The sequence below is a fragment of the Elephantulus edwardii genome, unplaced genomic scaffold (genome assembly GCF_000299155.1).
Source record: "Elephantulus edwardii isolate Elephantulus edwardi_28Jun2011 unplaced genomic scaffold, EleEdw1.0 scaffold00188, whole genome shotgun sequence".
NCBI lineage: Eukaryota > Metazoa > Chordata > Mammalia > Macroscelidea > Macroscelididae > Elephantulus > Elephantulus edwardii.
The window spans coordinates 927086-947491 of NW_006399938.1; the positions used below are offsets into that span (position 1 = coordinate 927086).

Below are 20406 nucleotides of genomic sequence, written 5' to 3' on the forward strand. Positions count from 1 at the left end.
GCAGCAAGTGCATGAGGTCCTCCTCAGTTTCAGCAAGCAGGGTTGTGTCATCTGCATAACGCAGGTTGTTGATGATTCTTCTACCAATCCTGATGCCACATTCCTCTTCGTACAGCCCAGTGTCTCAGATGATCTGTTCTGCATACAGATTGAAAAGGTATGGAGACAGAATACATCCCTAACAAACCCCTTTCTTGATTTTGAACCATGTAGTGTCTCCTTGCTCTGTTCTGGCAACTGCCTCTTGGTCCAAGTATAAGTTTTGCATCAGCACAGTCAAATGTTCTAGGATTCCCATTCTTCTCAGAGTCAGCCACAGCTTATTGTGATCCACACAGTCAAAAACCTTTGTGTAGTCAATGAAGCAAAGATAGACATTCTTCTGGTATTCTTTGCTTTCTGCTAAGATCCATAAAAAAATCTTCCAATAAACATTACAGCCTATCAATTAGTCACTTTTCGCCATGGACTCACAGCTGACTCTCCAGAAGGACTTCCCAGGAGGAGGAGGAGGAGGAGGAGGTTGTCCATCATTCTCCTGCAAAGCAGCTGGTAGATTGGAACCTCTTGTCTTTGGGTTGTCCCATAGTTAACACTTCCACCTCCACCCTCCCAACTTCAATATATACTGTAAGAATGAAGACCTCTCTTAGCAACTATGTTGCTGACATTCTGGAAAATGTTAGCATCATTTTGAGGGGATAGTTGTTATTAAAGGTCTGAGAGGAACCTTGCAGAGGGATTTCAAACACATCAATGTAGAATTCATACTCCTTGGAAAGAAAAAGAACAGAGTTCTCTTTAACAAATGATGGGGAAATAGAAAGGAACGAGCTACATTTTGCACTATCTGTAGGCATGTACAGAAAACGATCAAAGGTGTTACCCTGAGCTTCCATTACAAGATGTGATTTCTGTGTGTTCATTTCCCCATCAACATCGTTACTCAGTAAAGCCGATTCTCTTGTTGAAATTGGGAGGATTTTGATAAGGCCAGGTGATGCTTGTTCAGTATCACAGGCCCAGAAAGATCAGGTAATTTTTTTTTTAATTTGTATTTTTTTTTTTAAAGGGATCTGCCTTTGAGTTAGCAGTATAATCAATATGGGCTGTACCACCATAAAGAACAATGTATATTTGGGGAGGCATGCTTTGGCCTTTAATATATTTTGGTTGACACACTTTTTAAAAAGTAACTGGTATGATAAGGACTATTTGAAATGGAATTCTTAATTTCTATTCACTACTGTAACAGTGGTCTTTAGGACAGCAGCACTTGTGTGGAAAATTCAGAATCAGGCAAGGTTCCATAATGTTCTGCATAGGGTCACTATGAGTAGGAAAATTTAACTGTAATAAGCACTATTAAATAGGATAGAGGCATGCCTCACAATTTATAGGGTCTGAAAAGGGAGAAAACAATATGCAGGACAGCACCCTTTCTAAACACTCAAAGCAGCTCTCTTGGCTTCCTCCATCCCAACATGACTTCATGGCTCTTATTTGTAGTACTACCTCAGCCACCAGTAGTTACGATACTGTCCTCTGCCAGGGGTGGAGAATAAAATGTAGACACAGTGATTTCCAGTTGCTCTCCCCTCCCCTTTGTTTAAAACAATTTAAAAAAACTTAGTCCACCTAGAAATGAAAGGGAATCAGAGCAATTGCTGTATTAACTAACCAGTGTTTTGTTTTATTTAATATATTGAATTAGTTGAGAGGAAAATGGTCTTTGCAATTCCTTGCTATGCATCAGAGAGCTAGACAATGACTAACGATGACAGAAGAAGTGATGCTTTTGAAGAAGTCGTGCTGGAGAAGAGTATTGAACATATCATGGACCACCAGGAGGACAAATAGGTCTGTTTTGCAGATGATGAAACCAAGTTTCTCTTTGGAGGCAAGGATTTTGAAGATCTATCTCACATAGTTTGGGCAGGTGGCCAGGAGGGACCAGTACTTGGAGGAAGACATCATACATTGAAGGGTGGGGGGATAGTGTAGGAAAAGAAGACCCTGGGTGAGATAGATTGTTACAGTAACTGGGGCAATGGGAGTAGTTGTGACAGAGTCAGTGAGATTGGGCTAGGATAGGACAAGGTTCAGAGCTTTGTACTGTAGATAGGGTTGCTATGAGTCACAGGCAACTTGATGGCACATAGCAAAACCAATAATAATATTTTTAAATATATGTGTTTACTTCTCTTTTGATTTTGACTTTTATTCCATTGTTTTTATTGTTGTTATATGCTGTCGAATTGCCTGTGACCCATAGTTACACTACGTACAGCAGCTCTAAACCCTGCCCTGTCCTGAGCCAGTCTCACTAATTTTGACACACCAGCTCCCATTGCCCCAGTTAATTTATCAATTCATCTCATCCGAGGTCTTCCTCTCCTGCACTGTCCATCCATTTTTCTGAGCATGATGTCCATCTCCAAGGACTGGTCACTCTTTGCCACATGTCCAAATTATGTGAGACAGAGCTTTAAAATCCTATCCGCCAAGGAGAAACTTGGTTTCACCATCTCCAAGATAGACCTATTTGTTTTATTGGCAGTCCATGATATGTTTGACTCTTCTCCAACAACACAACTCGAAGGCATTGATTCTTCCTCTGTTGTCCTTAGTCAATGTCCGGCTCTGAAGCATAACAAGTAATTGTGAAGACCATGGCCTGGATTAGGCACACATTAGTCTCTAGACTGGCATAATTGCTTTTCAGCACTCTGGAGAGGTTCCTGAGAGCAGACTGTCCCAATCCAATTAACCTTTTGATTTCTTGACTGCTGGTGTTAAGAGTGTTGATTGTGGAGCCGAGCAAGTGGTACTTCTTAAGAACATCAATCTCTTCTCCATCCCTCATGGTGCTGCCAGTTTGTCCAGTGGTGAGAATCTTTGTCTTCTTGACATTGAGCTTCAATCCACCCTGAAGACTACAGTCCTTGACTCTCTGAAACACATGTTTCTGGTTCTTCTCAGTTTCAGCAAGCAAGGTTGTACCATTTGCATATACAGGTTGTTGATGAGTCTTCCTCCAATCCTGAGGCCACATTCCTTCTCATAAAGCCCAACCTCCCAAATGATCTATTCTACATATAGATTGACAGGACGCATCCCTGACATACTCCCTTCCTAATTTTGAACAATGCAGTGTTTCCCTGCTCTGTTCTGAGGACTGCTTCCTAGTCCAAGTATAGGTTTCACATAAGTGAATATGGGATTCACATTTTCCTCAAGGTATTACTGATATAGTTCAGTAATTTCTATACTCTGTTGGGTCACCTTTTTTTGGGGGGAAGGGGAAATAGGAATAAATATGGATCTCTTCCAGTCAGTTGGCCAGGTGGTTGTCCTCCAGATTTCTTGGCACAGCCTGGTGAGCATGTCCGGGATGCATCTGTTGTTTCAGAATTATCAAACAAAGAAGGCTTTTACTATCTTTAGCTATTAGAGAATGAATAAAATGATTGTGTTGAATTTCCTAGAAACAGAGCCTGTGATAGGGACTTCATTAGGGACATTTTTAAGGAAATACCCTTTAAGGCAGTGAGGGAAGTTGAGTAAATTAGTGTGTATAGATCAATGAGGAAGTGGGCTCAGTTAAAGTTAGCCTTGGCCTGAGCCACTGAACAGAGAGCTGAAAGCATACATTGCTGGCAGGGATGTCTCTTTTTGCATAAGGACCAGCAGCATCAAGTGGTGGTTCATTGATATCAGTCATTAACTATGGGCTGCCACAGAGAGCTTGAGTTTGGAGAATGAAAGATAATCTCCCAAGACATCAGTAACTTAACAGAAAAAGAAGATAGATGTAAGTTCTTGGTAGCGAACACAGTGATTGAGGAGTGGATGGGCAGGTTCTGTAAAACTAATCTAGTGATGGCTCCAACAGTATGAACTATTAATCTGAGTAAGATTAAAATAAAAAAAAAAAAGAATTCTTGTTTCAGAATCTTGTAATTACTTAAAACTTGCTCACTAGAGGCAAAGACAGTGCAACTTTGTGTTACATATTTTGGGCATGTTGTCAGGAGGGGCCGGTTCTTGAAATAAGATATAATGCTGGAAAAGTCAGAGGATCAGAGAAAGAAAAGGAGAACCTCAAAAAGATGGATTGATTGACAGTGACTGTAGTAAAGGGTTCTAGCATGTGGGGGATCATGAAGACAGCACAGGTTATGGCAAGGTTAAGATCTGTTGGAGTCAACTCAGTGGCATTTACCTACCTCAGGGAAGAAAAAAGCTTTCCAGGTAATCTCATATAACTCTGAAAGCTTTCCAGGTAATCTCATATAACTCTCAGTGTTCTTTCCTCATAGAAAAGTTCACCTAAACAAATGTGTGTCTTTGCCATATCAGTAGGTATTGATTTCATACTTCATTGCCTCTCTTTCTGGCAATGTGAAATTTGGCTGATGACCCAGCAGTGCATTAAGCTGAAGATTGGTTAGAGAAAGTTAAACTTTGATGGTAATAATAATCTCCCAAATATATTGTTAGCTATTCACAGTCATTTTCTGCCAATGCAAACCAGTTGCCCTTGGGTCAACTCATGAGCCTACCATATGTATCAGAATAGAACCGAATACACAGGGTTTAAAATAGATGATTCTTTATGTTTAAAAAAATAAATTCATTTTATACTGGCTTGATTACAGAGCTTGTTGACATTGTTTCTCTACCCATCAAATTATGTGTCCCCGTGATTACTTCCTGCCCATTCTCACCCCTCTGTTCCTACCCTTCCCACATTGGATCCTTATACCCATTTTACTAGTTATCTATTTCTACAATAATGATCTTATATAATATTTGTCCTTATGGGACTGAGATAGTTTACTTAGCATAATGCTCTCCTGTCCCTCTCAAGTTATGTCATAATTTACAAAATCATTGATCCTGCATGTTGCATAGTATTCCATCATGTGAATGTACCTCAGTTTCTCAGTCCATTCAATTATGGGCTATATCCATGTTCTTGCTATGGTGAATAATGCTGCTGTGAACATTGGTGTACAAATCTGTGTCAAATGGTGTACAGATGGTGTATACTGGTGTACACATTTGTGTCTCATTTCTACTTTTCTTGGGGTATATCCCAAGCAGTGAAATTAGCTTTGTAATATTGAATTTCTATGTTAAGCTTTTTGAGGAAACTGCCTTCCAGAGTGGTTGTACCATTTAACAATCCTACCAACAGTGTGCAAGAGTTTCTGTCTCTCCACATCCTCTCCAGTATTTATTACTTGCTGTCATGTTAAACTCATTGTGAGTTTGATTTGCATCTCCTTTATTGCCAATGATTTTGAGCATTTCTTCATTTGTCTTTCGGCCATAATGGATGATTTTTTAAAGTAGAGAATCACCTTTATTTATTTTACTTCTGGATGGATTTAAGTACCTACTCTTTTGATTACTGCACAAGCTTAACCATTTACACTACCCAGGGACTCCCATGGTTTCCCACAGGCTCCGCAAATGCTCTTGGTTGGCTTTTACTTTCTCACACGGTGTTCAGTGTGGTAGAATGGCCCATGACCAATGCACATTTTTTACTTTCTATTTTGTGTTTGGCAGGAATGCAAGACTTCAATTACCTCAGCAGCAACTGTTTTGAGATCACTGTGGAACTTAGCTGTGAGAAGTTTCCACCTGAAGAGACACTGAAGGGCTACTGGGAAGATAACAAAAATTCCCTAATTAGCTACATTGAGCAGGTAAGAACAGTCTTCAGCAGAAAATAAGAGCTTCAAGAGAATTTAAATATAGCACACAATAGCCTCCAGAGAGGAGTCTAGTACAGGTGTAAGTGCAGGTGGGACTCAGAATGAGAACGTTACATTTGGAGAACAGAGGTAAGTAGTGGTTCAATTAGGTTCATCAATATTCACTGAGAACTGATTAAGCTGGAGAGCTATGAGAAAGAGGGAAATCATGTTTTCATTCACTTTTTTAAAAACAAAGATTAATCCTTATACTCTTCTGGTACCATGACCACTTTTCTCATATAGGCCTTACAAGGTAATAATTAGCATGAAATAATAGGGTACAACTTTTAAAGATATACTTATTCTCAGGTGTCAATCCTGTAGTTGCATGACGTTGAGACTAAGTGCTTCCTTAAATATTGTGCTTTAGATACTTCACTTTTCTCACTCCAATTTAGCTGGATTCCAGGTGATGATGATAACAACAACAACAACAACAACAACAACAATAACTTATAACTAAAAAGAGCAACAAAATAATCTGTCTTCTGGAGCATTTTATTACAACTTTTGTGAAAGCAGATTACCAAATCAATCTTCTATAGAACCACTAAGTGAATCTGAACGGCCAACCTTTCTGTTAGCAGTTCAGTGCCATTGGTGTCATTTACTACACATTTATGATTGTCCATCTCATCTTACTAATGCCTAGAATGTCAATATTCATGTGTTCTACTTCATTTTTCACAACTTCTACTTTTCCAACATTCATGCCCCCATTACATTTTATGTTCCCATTATTAAAGGATGTTTGCCTCTATTTCTTTCTCATTTTGATTGACTTCCAATTTGGGCTCTACCCCTAATGCTATGGCTATCCGTGTTCCTCTGCTGTATATAGGGTTTTCAGAGGCCTGCTATTTAAGAAGTGGATGACTCTCCTTTTCTCCTGACAGCATGCAGTAAGATATGAGCTCACCCCTGTCTTTCCGAGGTTCCTTTACCCTCTTCTCTTTTCTTTCTTTTTCACTTTAACTCCTTTGCATAGTCACCTATCACTAGTTTTATGCCTCTGGCTTACTGCCTTAATAAAACTTTTCCACCTGTTATTCTAAAAAAAGCCAAAAACAAGTAGATAGCCAATCCTGCTTTCTAGTCTATCTTAATCTAGGAGATCTACTAAAACCTGTCCACCGTGAGTGACCCTTATGGCATTTGACATACCATTGGCATAGCTTTCAGCATCACAGTAATCTACATATTACCTCAGTACAGTAAAATGATGGACAAGTGTGGCACTAATTAAAATAATTAATTCCACCAATATAACAAAGCAGAAGTGGCATCCACTTCCTAAACAACATGCCTCTGGAAAAATAATCTATGAATTTTGATATATGATAATAATTATAGAAAAGCTTTGGGCCTTTTGTTCTTAGGGTAGCTATGAGTCATACTTGACTTGGTGGCAATCAACAACAACCTATAACAAACTGACAAATTAGTGTTGTACTTCTAGTAGCAAACCAGACATAGGAACAAGATGCAGTTGAAGCCTTCATAGAAATGGCAGGATGTGCTCCTTAGGAGGGTGTTGAAGTGTTCCAAATGAGACCCACTAGGGTAACGTTCCAGATGTGGATATTAATGTCACCTGATAGTCTCTGCTGAATTTCTGATGCTGGTGCTTCAAAGCAGGTCCTCAGGTACAAATGGCTTATTGATTTTTTTTTTAAAAGCCTGGCTTCTAGGTCTCATCTGGTTTAAACAGGAGTCCCAAGCCAGTGAGTGGCTTATTGTTAAATAAAAGCCCAAGTTCTGGGTCTCATCTGGTTTAAATGGTCTCACCATGATCTTTTCGGTCACTTGCTATGCATCTGAGAGTTGGACAATGAATAAGAATGACAGATGAAGAATTGATGCCTTTGAAATGTGGTATTGGAGAAGAGCACTGAATATCTCATGGACTGCCAAAAGAACAACAGATATGTCTTGGAGAACGAGTAGCCAAAATGCTTCCCGGAGGCAAGAATGATAAAACTTTGTCTTACATACTTCAGGCATGTTGCCAGTATAGGCTTTTTCTTGGAGAGGAACATCATGATTGGGAAGGTGGAGGCTTGGTGAAAGAAGAAGACCCTCTACCAGATGGATTGTCACAGTGACTGCTGCAATGGGCTTTAATGTGTCAGAAATTGTGAGGACAGCACAGGATAGGATAGGATAGGATAGGATAGGATAGGATAGGATAGGATAGGATAGGGGTTAGATATGTTGTCATGAGGTTGCTATGAGTCATTCTCGACAGCACCTAACAACAACAATGGCATGTTTGCCATTTTTTGAGATCTTTTGAGAGGGGCTAAGAAGGGGATATTTAATGTGTTCTCAAATGGCTAAGCATAGGTCTGTGAGCTGCAAGTCTGGTCCTTTGAACATACTCAGAGGTGCGTTGGAAGACAGGCCTTACAATCTGTTCTCAAAATGTCACAGCCTCGAAAACCTCCTCAGTCAAGTCTACTCGGTACTCCTGGGGTTGCCATGAGTTGGAATTGAAATGACAACAACTAACAATGGCATGCTTCCTTCCTCTATTCAGATAACAGCTTCTTGGTCTAAGTAAAGATTTTGTACAAGCACAAATAGGTGTTCTGAAATTCCCATTTTTCTCAAGGTTAGCCATAATTTGTTATGATCAATACAGTAAAATGTCTTTACATAGTCAATAAAACACAAATAGACATTCTTCTGATAGTCCCTGCTTTCGGCAAAGATCCATCTGACGTTAACAATAATATCCCTGGTGCTACAGGCTCTTCTAGACCCAGCTTGAACTTCTGATAGCTCTTTGTCATTTTACTGTTTAAACACTTCAACAATAGTTTGCTTGTGTGTGATATTAATGATATTGTCCAGCAATTTCCATATTTTGTTGGAAGATGGGAATGGGGAAAAATATGGATCTGTTCTAGTCAGTTGGCTAGGTAGATGTCTTCTAAATTTCCTGGCACAGATTGGTGAGCATGTCCAGGGCTGCATCTGTTCGTTTGAACATGTCAATTGATATCCCATTAAGTACTGGGGCCTTATTTTTAGCCAGTACCTTCAATGCAGCTTGAACTTATTCCTTCACCACCATTGGCTCTTTATCACGTGATGCTTCCTGAAATATTTCTTTACCTAGACCAAAAAGCTGTTGTACGAACAGAGCAAGAGAATAAACCAGCAAAAGAATGCTTTACAAATCAGGAAGCTGTGCATCAGGACTGTATCCTCTGTCCATACCTATTCAGTCTGTATGCTGAGCAAAACATTCGAGAATCTGGACTTTATGAAGAAAAGTGTGGCATCAAGATTGGAGGAAGGCTCATCAACAATCTGCATTATACAAATGATGCAACTTGTTGCTTGCTGAAAGTGAGGACCTGAAGGCTTGCTGTAGAGGACCAAGGATTGCAGCTTTCAATATTGATAACATCGCAACATCAAGAAAACAAAAGTCCTCAACATAGAAACAATAGTCATGATCATGAAAGATAAAAGATTGAAATTGTCAGTGATTTCAGCTTGCTTGGATCCGTAGTTAACGTCCTTGGTAACAGCAGTCAAAAGATCAAGAGACATTTAGCACTGGGAAAGTCTGCTGTCAGTGATCTCTCCAAAGTTGTGAAGAGCAATGACACCAGTTTAAAAAGAAGATTTGCTTGATTCAAGCCCATTCTTCTCAATCACCTGCTGTGTAACTGAGAGCTGGACAGTGGACAGTGAATAAGGATGGCAAGGAAAAACTGGATGCATTTGAGCTGTGGTGCTGGAGAAGAGTGCTGAATACACCATGGACTGCCAAAAGAACAAACAGATATGTCTTGGAGAAAGTGCAAGTAGAACTATCCTTGAAGGAAAAAATGGTAAAACAACACATATTTTGGACATGTTGTTAGGAGTGGTTATTCATTGGAAACAAGGAGAAGATCAAGGAATGCGGCCTTCAGTATGGATTGCATCTCAATATCAAGAAAACAAAGATTCTTATCACTTGACCATTATGCAATGTCAGGATGGATGGAGAGGAGATTGAAACTATAAACAGCTTCATCTTGCTTGGATTCACAATTAACACCCTTGGTATGAGCAGTCAGGAAATAAGGAGACACATTGCACTGGGAAAATCTGCAGTTAGGGACCTTTTCAAATTACTGAGGAGTAATGATGTCAGTTTGAGAAATAAGGTGCATCTGATTCAGGCCATAGTCTTTTCAATTACTAGCTATGCATCTATGACCTGGACATTGAATAAGCATGACAGAAAAAGAATTGACATCTTTGAGCTGTGGTGTTGGACAAGAGCACTGAACACCCCATGGAAGGCCAAGAGAATGAACAGATGTCTCAGAGAGGGTGCAGCCAGAGTCCTTTAGGAGGTGCTATTCCTTAGAGAAGGGCATGATGTTGGGAAGGGTAGAGGATTGGTGAGGGAGAGAAAGACCCTCAACCAGGTAGATTGACATGGTGACTGCTGCAATGGGCACCTGTGTATTAGGAAGTGTGAGGATGGTGCAGGACAGAACAGGGTTCAGATCTTTTGTTCAAGAGATCACTATGAGTCATGCTCTACTCAACCTGCACTTAACAACAATAACAACAATTTCTTGGAAATAGACATCATACTTGGAAAGGAAGATCCTCAATGAGATTGATTGCTATAGTGCCTGTGATAATAGATTCAAGGTTGTTGAGGATGATGAGGATGGCACAGGACAGGACAGAGTTTGGATCTATTTATTGTTCATAGGGCTGCTATGAGTCATCTTTGACTTGATGGCTTTTATAATAGTAACAACAATGACAATCACTTAGGTAGTAATTAATGCCTCTGTGTGTGTGTGTGTGTGTGTGTGTGTGTGTGTGTGTGTGTGTGTACCGTCAAATCAGATCTGACTGGTAGAGGAGATTGCTTCTCCTTCTCCAGCACAGCATCTGGTGGATCTGAACTGTGTATCTCCAGGATTTCAGTGCAGCTTCTTGCCACTAGGCCATCCGAGCTCCCTAATGCCTTCTTCGTACAATGATTTTGGTTTTCTTTTCTTTTTTCCCCAATAAAAATTTATTACACTATTTTCACATGCCCCTTATTACAGAAGACACTGGCTATAGTGACTGCTTCCAAGAAAACACTGTATTAGTTTCTGAATATAAATATCCATAAATATTAATACTTAACCAAAGGAGAGTGTGATCAATGTTAAAACAATAACTAAATACAAGTGAGGGGGTTGCAGTGGTGGCATTGGCCATCAGGAGTTGGCACTGCTAGCCTCTTTGGCACTTGAGTCCCCCAGCAATAATTCCACAGGAGAAAGAAAGGCAATTTCCTCTATATGATTTACTGCCTCAGAAACCCAGCTGACAGGCCAGCTGACGCTGTGGCAATGAGGGTTTGTTTTGTTGTTTGCATTTTTTGTTTATTTTATATAAATACAGGAAATAACTTTAGTACATAGAAGGGCTCCTAATCCTGTCATAGGAGTTCAGAGAAGGCTTTTCTTAAAGTTAAACTCTGAGATTTACTATAGGAGATGCCATAAGATCATCATGCTAATTACCCAGTGCCTTTCTTATTTAGTGCTTCTATAGTAAATACCACAAGTGGATGGCTTTAACAAACATAAGTTTACACTCTCACAATTTAGGAAACTAAAAGCTCAACTTTGTTGCCTTTGAGGCAGAACCAACTTATAGTTGGTACCCTGCAGTGGGTTTTCTGAAGTTATAAATTACAAGGGAAGAGACTGATCACCTTCTCCTGTTGAGCTGCTGATAGATTTGAACCACCAGAGAGAACCACCTTTCGGTTGGCAACACAACTCTAACCACTAAACCACCAAAGAGCAAGCTATAGGGAGATGTTCTTTCTCTGTGTAAACCTTGAAGGATGGTATTTGCATCCACTTGACATCTGTGAGCTTGGCCTTCCTTAGAGATCCCCATATGTCTTGGCATCAGCTTTCCCTTGGGTCTAAGAGGTTTAAAAATATGCTCTGTTTTCAGCCCTTTTTTGGTGGGAGTCAGGCAATTCTAATCAATGCTCATTTGTTTTTATATCCCAGAAGAGACTGACTCAAGCTATAGTCTCAAGAGATTATATCCTGTCTTACTAACATCATAGAGGTTAGGATCTAGAGCACATCTAGTATTACCATGTATGATAATCATAGTTAATGGATAATTACCACAAAATGCATGGTAATTACATATAGTACCCACATAGAAAATAATCACATCATATCACAAGATAGATGATAATGATAATAACATGAGAAACATGAACCAGGCAACTTGACATATATTTTGGGGTCATATACTTTGATTCATAACATTCTATACTTTGGACCTCTAAAATTTGTGTCTTTGCCACATATAAAAGATATGCACTCTGTCATATCATCTCAGCTGTCTTAAATAGACTCCAACTCCAAAATCTTCTGGGGAAAAATTTCTCTTCCTATGTGAACTTGTGAATTCTAGAATAAAATTTTCTATTTCCAAAGTACAGGCAGATGTTCTATTAAAATTGGGATACATGAGAGAGGAATAATGAAAGCAGGTACCAAGCAAATAAAAAACCCAGCAGAACAATGTTTTTCTTCTTTTTTTAAATTTATACTAGTTTATTTTAAAAATTTGAATATGTTGTTTTTCAAATCAGATTCTAGTTTCCCTCCCCGTCTCCCCAGTCAACCAGATTCTTCTAGTTTTCCTCCCCCTCCCCCAATCAAATTGTACAATCCATGATTAATCCTCGCCCCCCCACCCACATATCCTCATCCCTCTGCTTCCAGCCTTTCGCTTACCCTTAGATGTTCATACTCATTATGCAATAATGGTTTTATACAATATTGTCCCTATTAGTCCATACAGCATAATGTTTTCCAGTCCCAAGTTAGGTAATAATTTACAAAATCAGTTTTGTTTTTTCCCCTCATTAAGTTTTTTTTTTTTTTTGGTTTTCTGGGTATACTATTATATTATCTGCATATAGCAACAGTTTAATAATATCTTTGCCTATCTGAATGTCTTTTATTTATTTCTTTTGTCATATAGCCCTAGCAAGCACTTCTAATACAATATTGAATAGAAGTGGTGACAGTGGGCATCCTTGTCTGGTCCCTATTCACAAGGAAAATACTTTACGTCTTTCTCCATTGAGAATTATGTTGGCTCTTGGTTTTACACATATAGTTTTATCTATGTTGAGGAAAAATTCCCTTCTATTCCAATTTTGCTGAGTGTCTTAATCAGGAAGGGGTATTCTATTTTATCAAATACCTTTTCTGCATCAATTGCTAAGATCATATGGTTCTTATTATTTAATTTGTTAATATGGTGAATTATGTTGATTGTTTTTCTTATGTTGTAATATTGTTGCATACTTGTTATGCATCCCACTTGGTCATGGTGAATTATTTTTTTGATGTGCTTTTGGTTTCTCTTGGCTATGATTTTGTTAAGGATATTTGCATCTATATTCATGAGAGATACTGGTCAGTAGCTTTCTTTCTTGGTAATATTTTTGCCTGGTTTTGGTATTAGGGTTATGCTTACTTCATAGAATGACTATCTCAGAGTCATTCCTTCTTTTCAATTTTTTTTAATGTTTCTTCTTTTTCATTTTTTAAATGTAACTTACTTAAGGTTTTTACCTTAAGTAAATTACATTAAAAAAAGTAAAAACCTTAAGTAAATTACATAAAAAAGGTAGAAACCTTAATTACATAAAAAAAAGAAAAAGAAGGAACACTGAAAAAAAAATGAAAAGAAGGAATGACTCTGATAGAGTCATTCTATGAAGTAAGCATAACCCTAATAACAAAACCAGGCAAAGAACCAGGCTACTCCTTGGAGTCAAGGATTCTGGGGCTTCTTCTGAAATACTTTGGACATGTTGTAAGGAGAAACAGGTCCTTGGAGAGGGACATCATGCTTGGTAGGGTGGAGGGACAGTGCAGGAGGGGAAGACCCTCTATGAGGTGGACTGATTTAGTGTCTGGGGTAATTGGGATGGGTTTGTCAGAGGCAGTGCAATTGGCACAGGGTAGAGCAGGGTTTAGGGCTGTTGTACATAGGGTCGCTATGAGTTGCAAACGACTCGACGGCACATAACAACAACAACAACAACAACAATTTACTTAAGTAGAATTGGTGCTAAGTCCTCTCTGAATGTTTGGTAGAATTCAGCTGTTAAGCCATCTAGACCAGGACTTTTCTTATGGGGAAGTCTTTTTATGATATTTTCTATTTCTTCTTTTGTGATGGGTCTGTTCAAGTGTTCTATATCTGTTCTTATCAATCTTGGTAGGGGATGTGTTTCAAAGAGTTTGTCCATTTCCTCTTGGCTTTCAAATTTATCAGAGTATAACTTTTCATAGTATTCTGATATAGATTTAATTTCCTCTGGTTCTGTGTGTTGTCATGTGACCTCTATCCTTTCTTAATCAAATTATCTGTGTCTTCTCTTTTTTTTTCTTTCATTAAGTTTGCCAGTAGTTTGTCAGTTTTACTGACCCTTTAGAAAAACCACCAGCAGAACAATTTATGTTAGCTTTCAAGGCTTTAAAGTAATCATCTCTTTTCTGAGACTAATTAGACTGTGACACTTTCTTGCAGACTGTAGGTGTTAGCCATGTTTTCTGCATTCTGGATAGAGGATCCTCACCTCTTGGCGTCAGCTCTACCTCCCATGCTTTTAGTAGGTCAATTCTACTCCATCTGAGTAGTGACCTCACCTTCTTGACCCTGGAAGGTCCTTTTTACTGCTCCTTGGACATGCTAGTCCTACATCTCATCTTCTGGGGAGAGGCTCCAACCTCATCTCCCTGGTATTTGTGAATGGCAGCCCTTCATCAACTCTGAGACTTAGTTGTTGAAGATCTGACTCTAAAACCTGGGAGAGTATGACACTGAAATTCCACTGGTTATGACCTCACCTTTGAGACTCCAGATTATGGGTATACTCTTTGAGACTGAGGAAGTATTGCTTCTTGTGCTGTTTATCTCTTATCACATTCTTGCTTATTTGGTCTCTTGACCTTGTCAGTATTTTGTTCCTTTTGGGCTGGCCCACTCTACCTTGTTTGGGCAAATATTACAATGCTCTTTAGTTCTATTAATAAGTGCCTTAAGACACTCTACTGCAAGGAAACTCTTCCTCAGACCCTTGCTCTGTTTTGTTTTCATAACTTTTTTTTTTCTGTTGTTTCTTCTTTCTGGTGTTATAGTCCTTCTCATTTTTTTTCTGAACCATCACCAGAATTGTCTTTGACATTCACATTCCACCAATAGTCTAAGGCAATCATGACTTTTACTATTAAACTCGAACTTGCTACTGTCAAGTTGATTTCAACTCATAATGATCCTATTGGACCTCTGGAACCTCTATGAACTTAGAGAAAGGATGGTAGTTATAGGACAAGGTTCAGGTCTTTTTTCATAAGATCACTATGAGTTGTGCTCGACTCGATGGCTATCAACAACAACAGTAACAAATCCTAACAGGAGGAGATTGCCCATCTTTCAGCTGTAGAGTGTTTGGTGGATTCAAAGCAGCAGAGCAGCAGCAGCTTTATAGCTAGCAGCACATTACCATAAGGACTAGATGAACAGAGATCCTCTGTCTACTATTAGCTTCCTTAAAACTCTTTTAACTTCCACATTTTAGGTTTATGATAACACGGCACTAAGATCCAAGTGCACAATTCTGTCTTAGCTGTCTACAACAGAAATCCCACAGGTGAATAGTTTTAACAAACAGAAGTGTATTCTCCTAAAATTTAGGAGAGTTGAAGTCTAAATTTAGATCCTGGCTCTAGGCAATGCTTTCCCTCTCTGTCAGCTCTGGAAGAGGCCTTTGTCTCCTTTCAATATCTGACCTGCTTTGGGAATCTGTATGTATCTTGAAATCTATATCCTCTTGGGTCTTGGAGGTTCCTAGCACAAGTATCCCAAGTCTAATGCTGTACTCTTGGCTCTTCTTTCTTTGTGATAGTTGGTTGGGTTCACTTGATTTCTACTTACTTGTACTTACTTTTATACTTCAATACAAGTGTATCCTAAAGATCATATCCCGTGTAATTAATATAACTATCTCTAATCCAGTATCCGGGAGCTCTAGTGATGCAGTCCACTGCAAGTTGTGGACTTCTAGTTGTTGTTTCAAAGGCAGTAAAAATCATTGATAGAAGTATGGGCTCTCTCCTCCCATATGATTTATCACCTTGGAAATCCAATGGCGAGCCCCTATATGTCAAAGGTTAGGATTTAGAATACATAATGACATCAGATCACAAAGTGGAGGATAATTATTGAGAATCATGGCATATCCAATTTGACACAATTTTGTGGGGACACAATCCAATCTATATTAACAATAAAAGCAAATTTCTGCTGATACTTAATTCTAATATTGGAGGGATTTTTTTGTTTTTTTTTAAAGGCAATATAAAAAAAAAATCAAACACAGATTCATGCCATCAGTAAAGAAGAGAATATTTGTCATAGTTTTGTGGTAGATGGCCATTCATCTAATTCACATAATAGTTATATCGATTTACATAGAAGTCAGCTAAAAGAAAAAGATCCAGGTCATTTGGTTTTTATTTTATGTCATTTGGAGTGGGAATTAGATCTGTCAACAGAACTCCATAATCCACCCTGATTATGGCATTGGTGTTGTGCAAGCTGTGTGTGGAAGCAGTTATAGAGGTATTTATAACGAGCTCTTGAAGCTTGCCATATGGAAAACTCTGGATTTATCGAATAACAGGTTGATGAAAGATCAACAAAGACTGCCAGAAATTCTGTGTTGTAATTGTTTTCTTCATAATGAAACAGAATATAGTGTTGATCAGTAATTATTGAACACCTGGGCCCAAAGAACATGTGGAGTGCTTTTCAATTAATGAAAAACAAGTGATTAGGAGATCTAATTCAGTAACTTGGTGAGAGGAAATCTGTTATAGAGTTTTAAAAGCATGTAATTGTGAGGTAAGGAGAGTAAATAGTTTGCTAAGGAGCAGAGCCTCCTGTACAGGATAGCTTTAGAATAGTCTAGTGTTTCACTCTTTCAAAACAGGACTGACATGTGGGCTGGGGAGAAAATAAGAGGGGATAAATAATGAACACTGTATTGGAACAGATGGAGGAAAGAACTGTTTAAAAAGAATATAGTATTAGACTTTGTACCTATGATAACAGCCAAGAAGAAGAGTTATATTGGAAAGAGGACTGGGGGGAAGGGAGGTAATTATGCAACAATGAATGAATTTAAAAAAAAAAAGGTGAACGGGGTGGGGGAGTAAAATGTGCAACAATGAATGAATTAAAATCTAACTGTTCTGTAAGCTTTTGTCATAATCACAAATAAAATAAAAAATTTTATTTTTAAAAAGATTTCTTCATAGGCACCTACATCGTCATACTCTAGAGTTTCTGATGAAAATACACAATCCCTAAATCATAATCCCTGCAGGGAAGGACCTAAGAGTCCCCACTTTTAGCAAACTCCCTGTATATTCAGGGAGCTCTAATGGCTTAGTGGTAAAAAGCTGTGCTGCAATCCCAAAGACACTAGGTTTGAATCCACCAACTGCTGTGTGGAAGAAAGATGGACAATCTCCTCTCATACGGTTTACTGCCTCTGAAAACCCGCCAGAGGGTCAGCCATGGGTCAGTTCTGACTTGATGGTACATAACAACAACATGTACTTAGGGAATTTTCTACTGAGATTTAGAAGATCAAAATTTTCTAAAGTAGAATCTTTCACATTGTGCCATGTAATGGATATATGAGAGGTAGACATTTAGTAATATTATTTACTAAAATTTAAACTATAATATATATCTTAAGTTAGAGAAGTAAAAAAAATGTAATGAATAATTAATTTTGTATATGTGAGTTAAAATAGGCAAACTTTGTTTTTGCAGTGATTATCACATTTGGTCCAAATAGGAAATGTAATCTTCTATACTGTTAAGATGAATAATATGACTAATTTTAGGACTACAGTGCCTCAAAATGAATAAAATACTTGTGTGTCCTCCTTTTCATGACAGAATCTTCCTAAATTACTTTCAATAATAATAATCTTCATGTTAAGAATTTCAAAATTTTTATTTTTTTTTCTCTCTGGTTCTCTCTTCTGTGTCATCTCCACCCCTTTTTCTCCTCCCCATAGCTATTCTGATCGCCAGCCACTCTCTCACCATGTGAATTTCATCTGAAAAACTTAACTTTTCATGTTTCCAGTGGTTAAATTTCTGTCTTTCAATTTTGGTTGGCTGATTCATAGAAAAATCTTGGTAAAGTGTGAAAGATTTACTAAGTCATAATTTTTTTAAAATGTATTTAATCTTTTCTCAATATACTAGTTGCCAATAAAATGATCACCTGTTATTGATATTGTAAATAATATATTATCATTTGTTATTTGACTTTTGAAAAGAGTGGTGTTATTTTATAGGGTTTTTACAAAAAATAGCAAACACTTTTAAAATTTCTTTTGGTGAAAGTTTGTAGAAAGGATTGATTTTCATTTATTCATTGATACACATTTCCCCCGTTCCCTATTCCCAGATTCAGTTTTTAATGTCTTGTTCCACATTTTCAATTGCCATATTATCCATTCCCTTCAGATACCCTCTTCTCCCATTCCAGTATAATGTTTATTATTTATCCATTCTTTCTCTACTTTCCCTTCCTCCATGTCCATCCTGTTTTTAGAACAGTGATCCTATGCAGTATTTTTCCTTTTGTAACTGAGATATTTCACTCAGCTTAATGTCTTCCATCAATATATTGCCCATAGCATCTTTCAGTATTGCAGCTCGAGGCTCAAATTTGTTTTTCAGTTCTTTCACCTTGTGAAGTGCAGAGCTAGTTCTTCCCTTTATATTTTCCAAGTTTAGCTCTCTGCACATTCCATTATAATACTTTGCTTTGTCTTCTCGAGCTGCCCTTCGAAATCTTCTGTTAAGCTCTTTTATTTCAGCACGCCTTCCCTTTGTTTTGGTTTCTTGATGCTCTAGTGCAAGTTTTAGAGGCTCTTCTGACAACCATTTTATTTTTACTTTCTCTTCTGTCTTCTTAATGACAGATGATATCCTTGATATTGTCCCACAACTGTTCAATGCTTTAAACTTACTCTTAAGATGACCTTGAAATTCAGATAGAATAGATTCAAGATCATATCTTGGTTTTCATGGACTTATTTTAATTTTCTTCAACCTCAGTTTGAACTTGGACACGAGTAATTGATGGTCTGACCCTTGGCCTAGTTTTGACTGCCTATATAGAGCTTCTCCAACAATTCCTTCCACAGATATAGTCATTCTGATTCCTATGCAGCCCATCAGGTGAGGTCCATGTGTAAAGTCTTTTAAAAAAGACTTTGGTTTGGTTTATGTCTTTTAGAAAAGGTATTTGTAATGAATAAATCATTGAAAACATAAAATTTGATCATTCTATTTTCAGCTTCATTTTTGTCACCAGGCCTCTATTTTCTAACTACTATTCCTTCTTCATAGCTCTTCATGTTAGTTGTAGAACAGAGTTCGGGTCTTTTGTTCACGGGATCACTATGAGTCATATTTGAATTGATGGCACTTAACCATTGCTAAATGAGACTAGTGTTGTTATATTTTGGAAGAACATTTTTCTAAATTGTACATTACTCTTCTGTTAGTATGCTGGGCTGAGGTAATCTGGGTTTGCTGTGATGCTGAACCTTGTGCCATTGGGGTGTCAGATGCCATAATGGTTGTCCAAGGTGGACAGTATTTGGTGGAACTCCCAGTTTAAGACAGGCTTGGAAGCAGGAGTGGCATCCACTTCCTAAACCACATGCCTATGGAAACGCTATGGATTTGTAGAAACAAAGATAGTAAGGCATCAGGTCTTTTGTTCATAGAGTCACTATGAGTCATGTTCAACTTGACAGAAGTCAACAACATTCCTTCTTCACAGTTTCCAACTCTTGCATTCCAGGCTCCAATAATCATTAGTGCATCTTGATTGCATGTTCAGGTAATTTTAGACTGCAAGATTTGGTAAAAATTATCAAATTCTTCTTTAGCACTAGATGTAGGAGTGATAGTCGTGTCAATGAGTTTTCCTTGTATGCTTATGGATAATACGCTATCATTAACAACATTGTATATCAGTGTAGAACTTGAAATTGACTATTTTACTATAAATGCAATATCATTCTTCTGTTTTTTCATTCCCAGCATAGTATACCATATGCTTATCTGATTCAAAGTGGCCAATGCTAGTAGTCATTCAGAATAAGCAGTTGTAAAGGGCTATAATATAATATTCCTATTAACTGATAGCAGTAATATAAGGGAGACCAAATTAAAGAGAGTAAACAAATAATAAAATATGCTGAAGTCTAAGACTTCATAACTATGACAACTTTAAATATATATGTAAATAGTTTGAAAGGTATTTCGAATTCTTTCTTTGACTTAAAGCTTCAATTTTAAGGGGATTACTTGTCCATTACCAAGAAAAAGAAAGGTAGCTCTGGCGACTTAGTGTTGTAAATAGTTGCCTTGACAACAGAAAGGCATACAATTTAAATCCACCAGCTCTTCTGAAAGAGGAAGCTAGGCAATCTCCTCCTGTGAGATTTATAGCTGG

The 20406-nt window shown here is 38.0% G+C and overlaps 1 protein-coding gene across 1 annotated transcript in view; it reads left to right on the top strand.

The window, feature by feature from the left end:
• CPE (carboxypeptidase E) overlaps window positions 1–20406 on the top strand; it is a 175781-nt gene that overhangs the window by 141409 nt on the left and 13966 nt on the right. The window contains exon 6 of the mRNA XM_006896657.1: window positions 5581–5720. Coding sequence (XP_006896719.1) covers window positions 5581–5720 — 140 coding nt within the window. The remainder of the gene's footprint in view (window positions 1–5580; window positions 5721–20406) is intronic.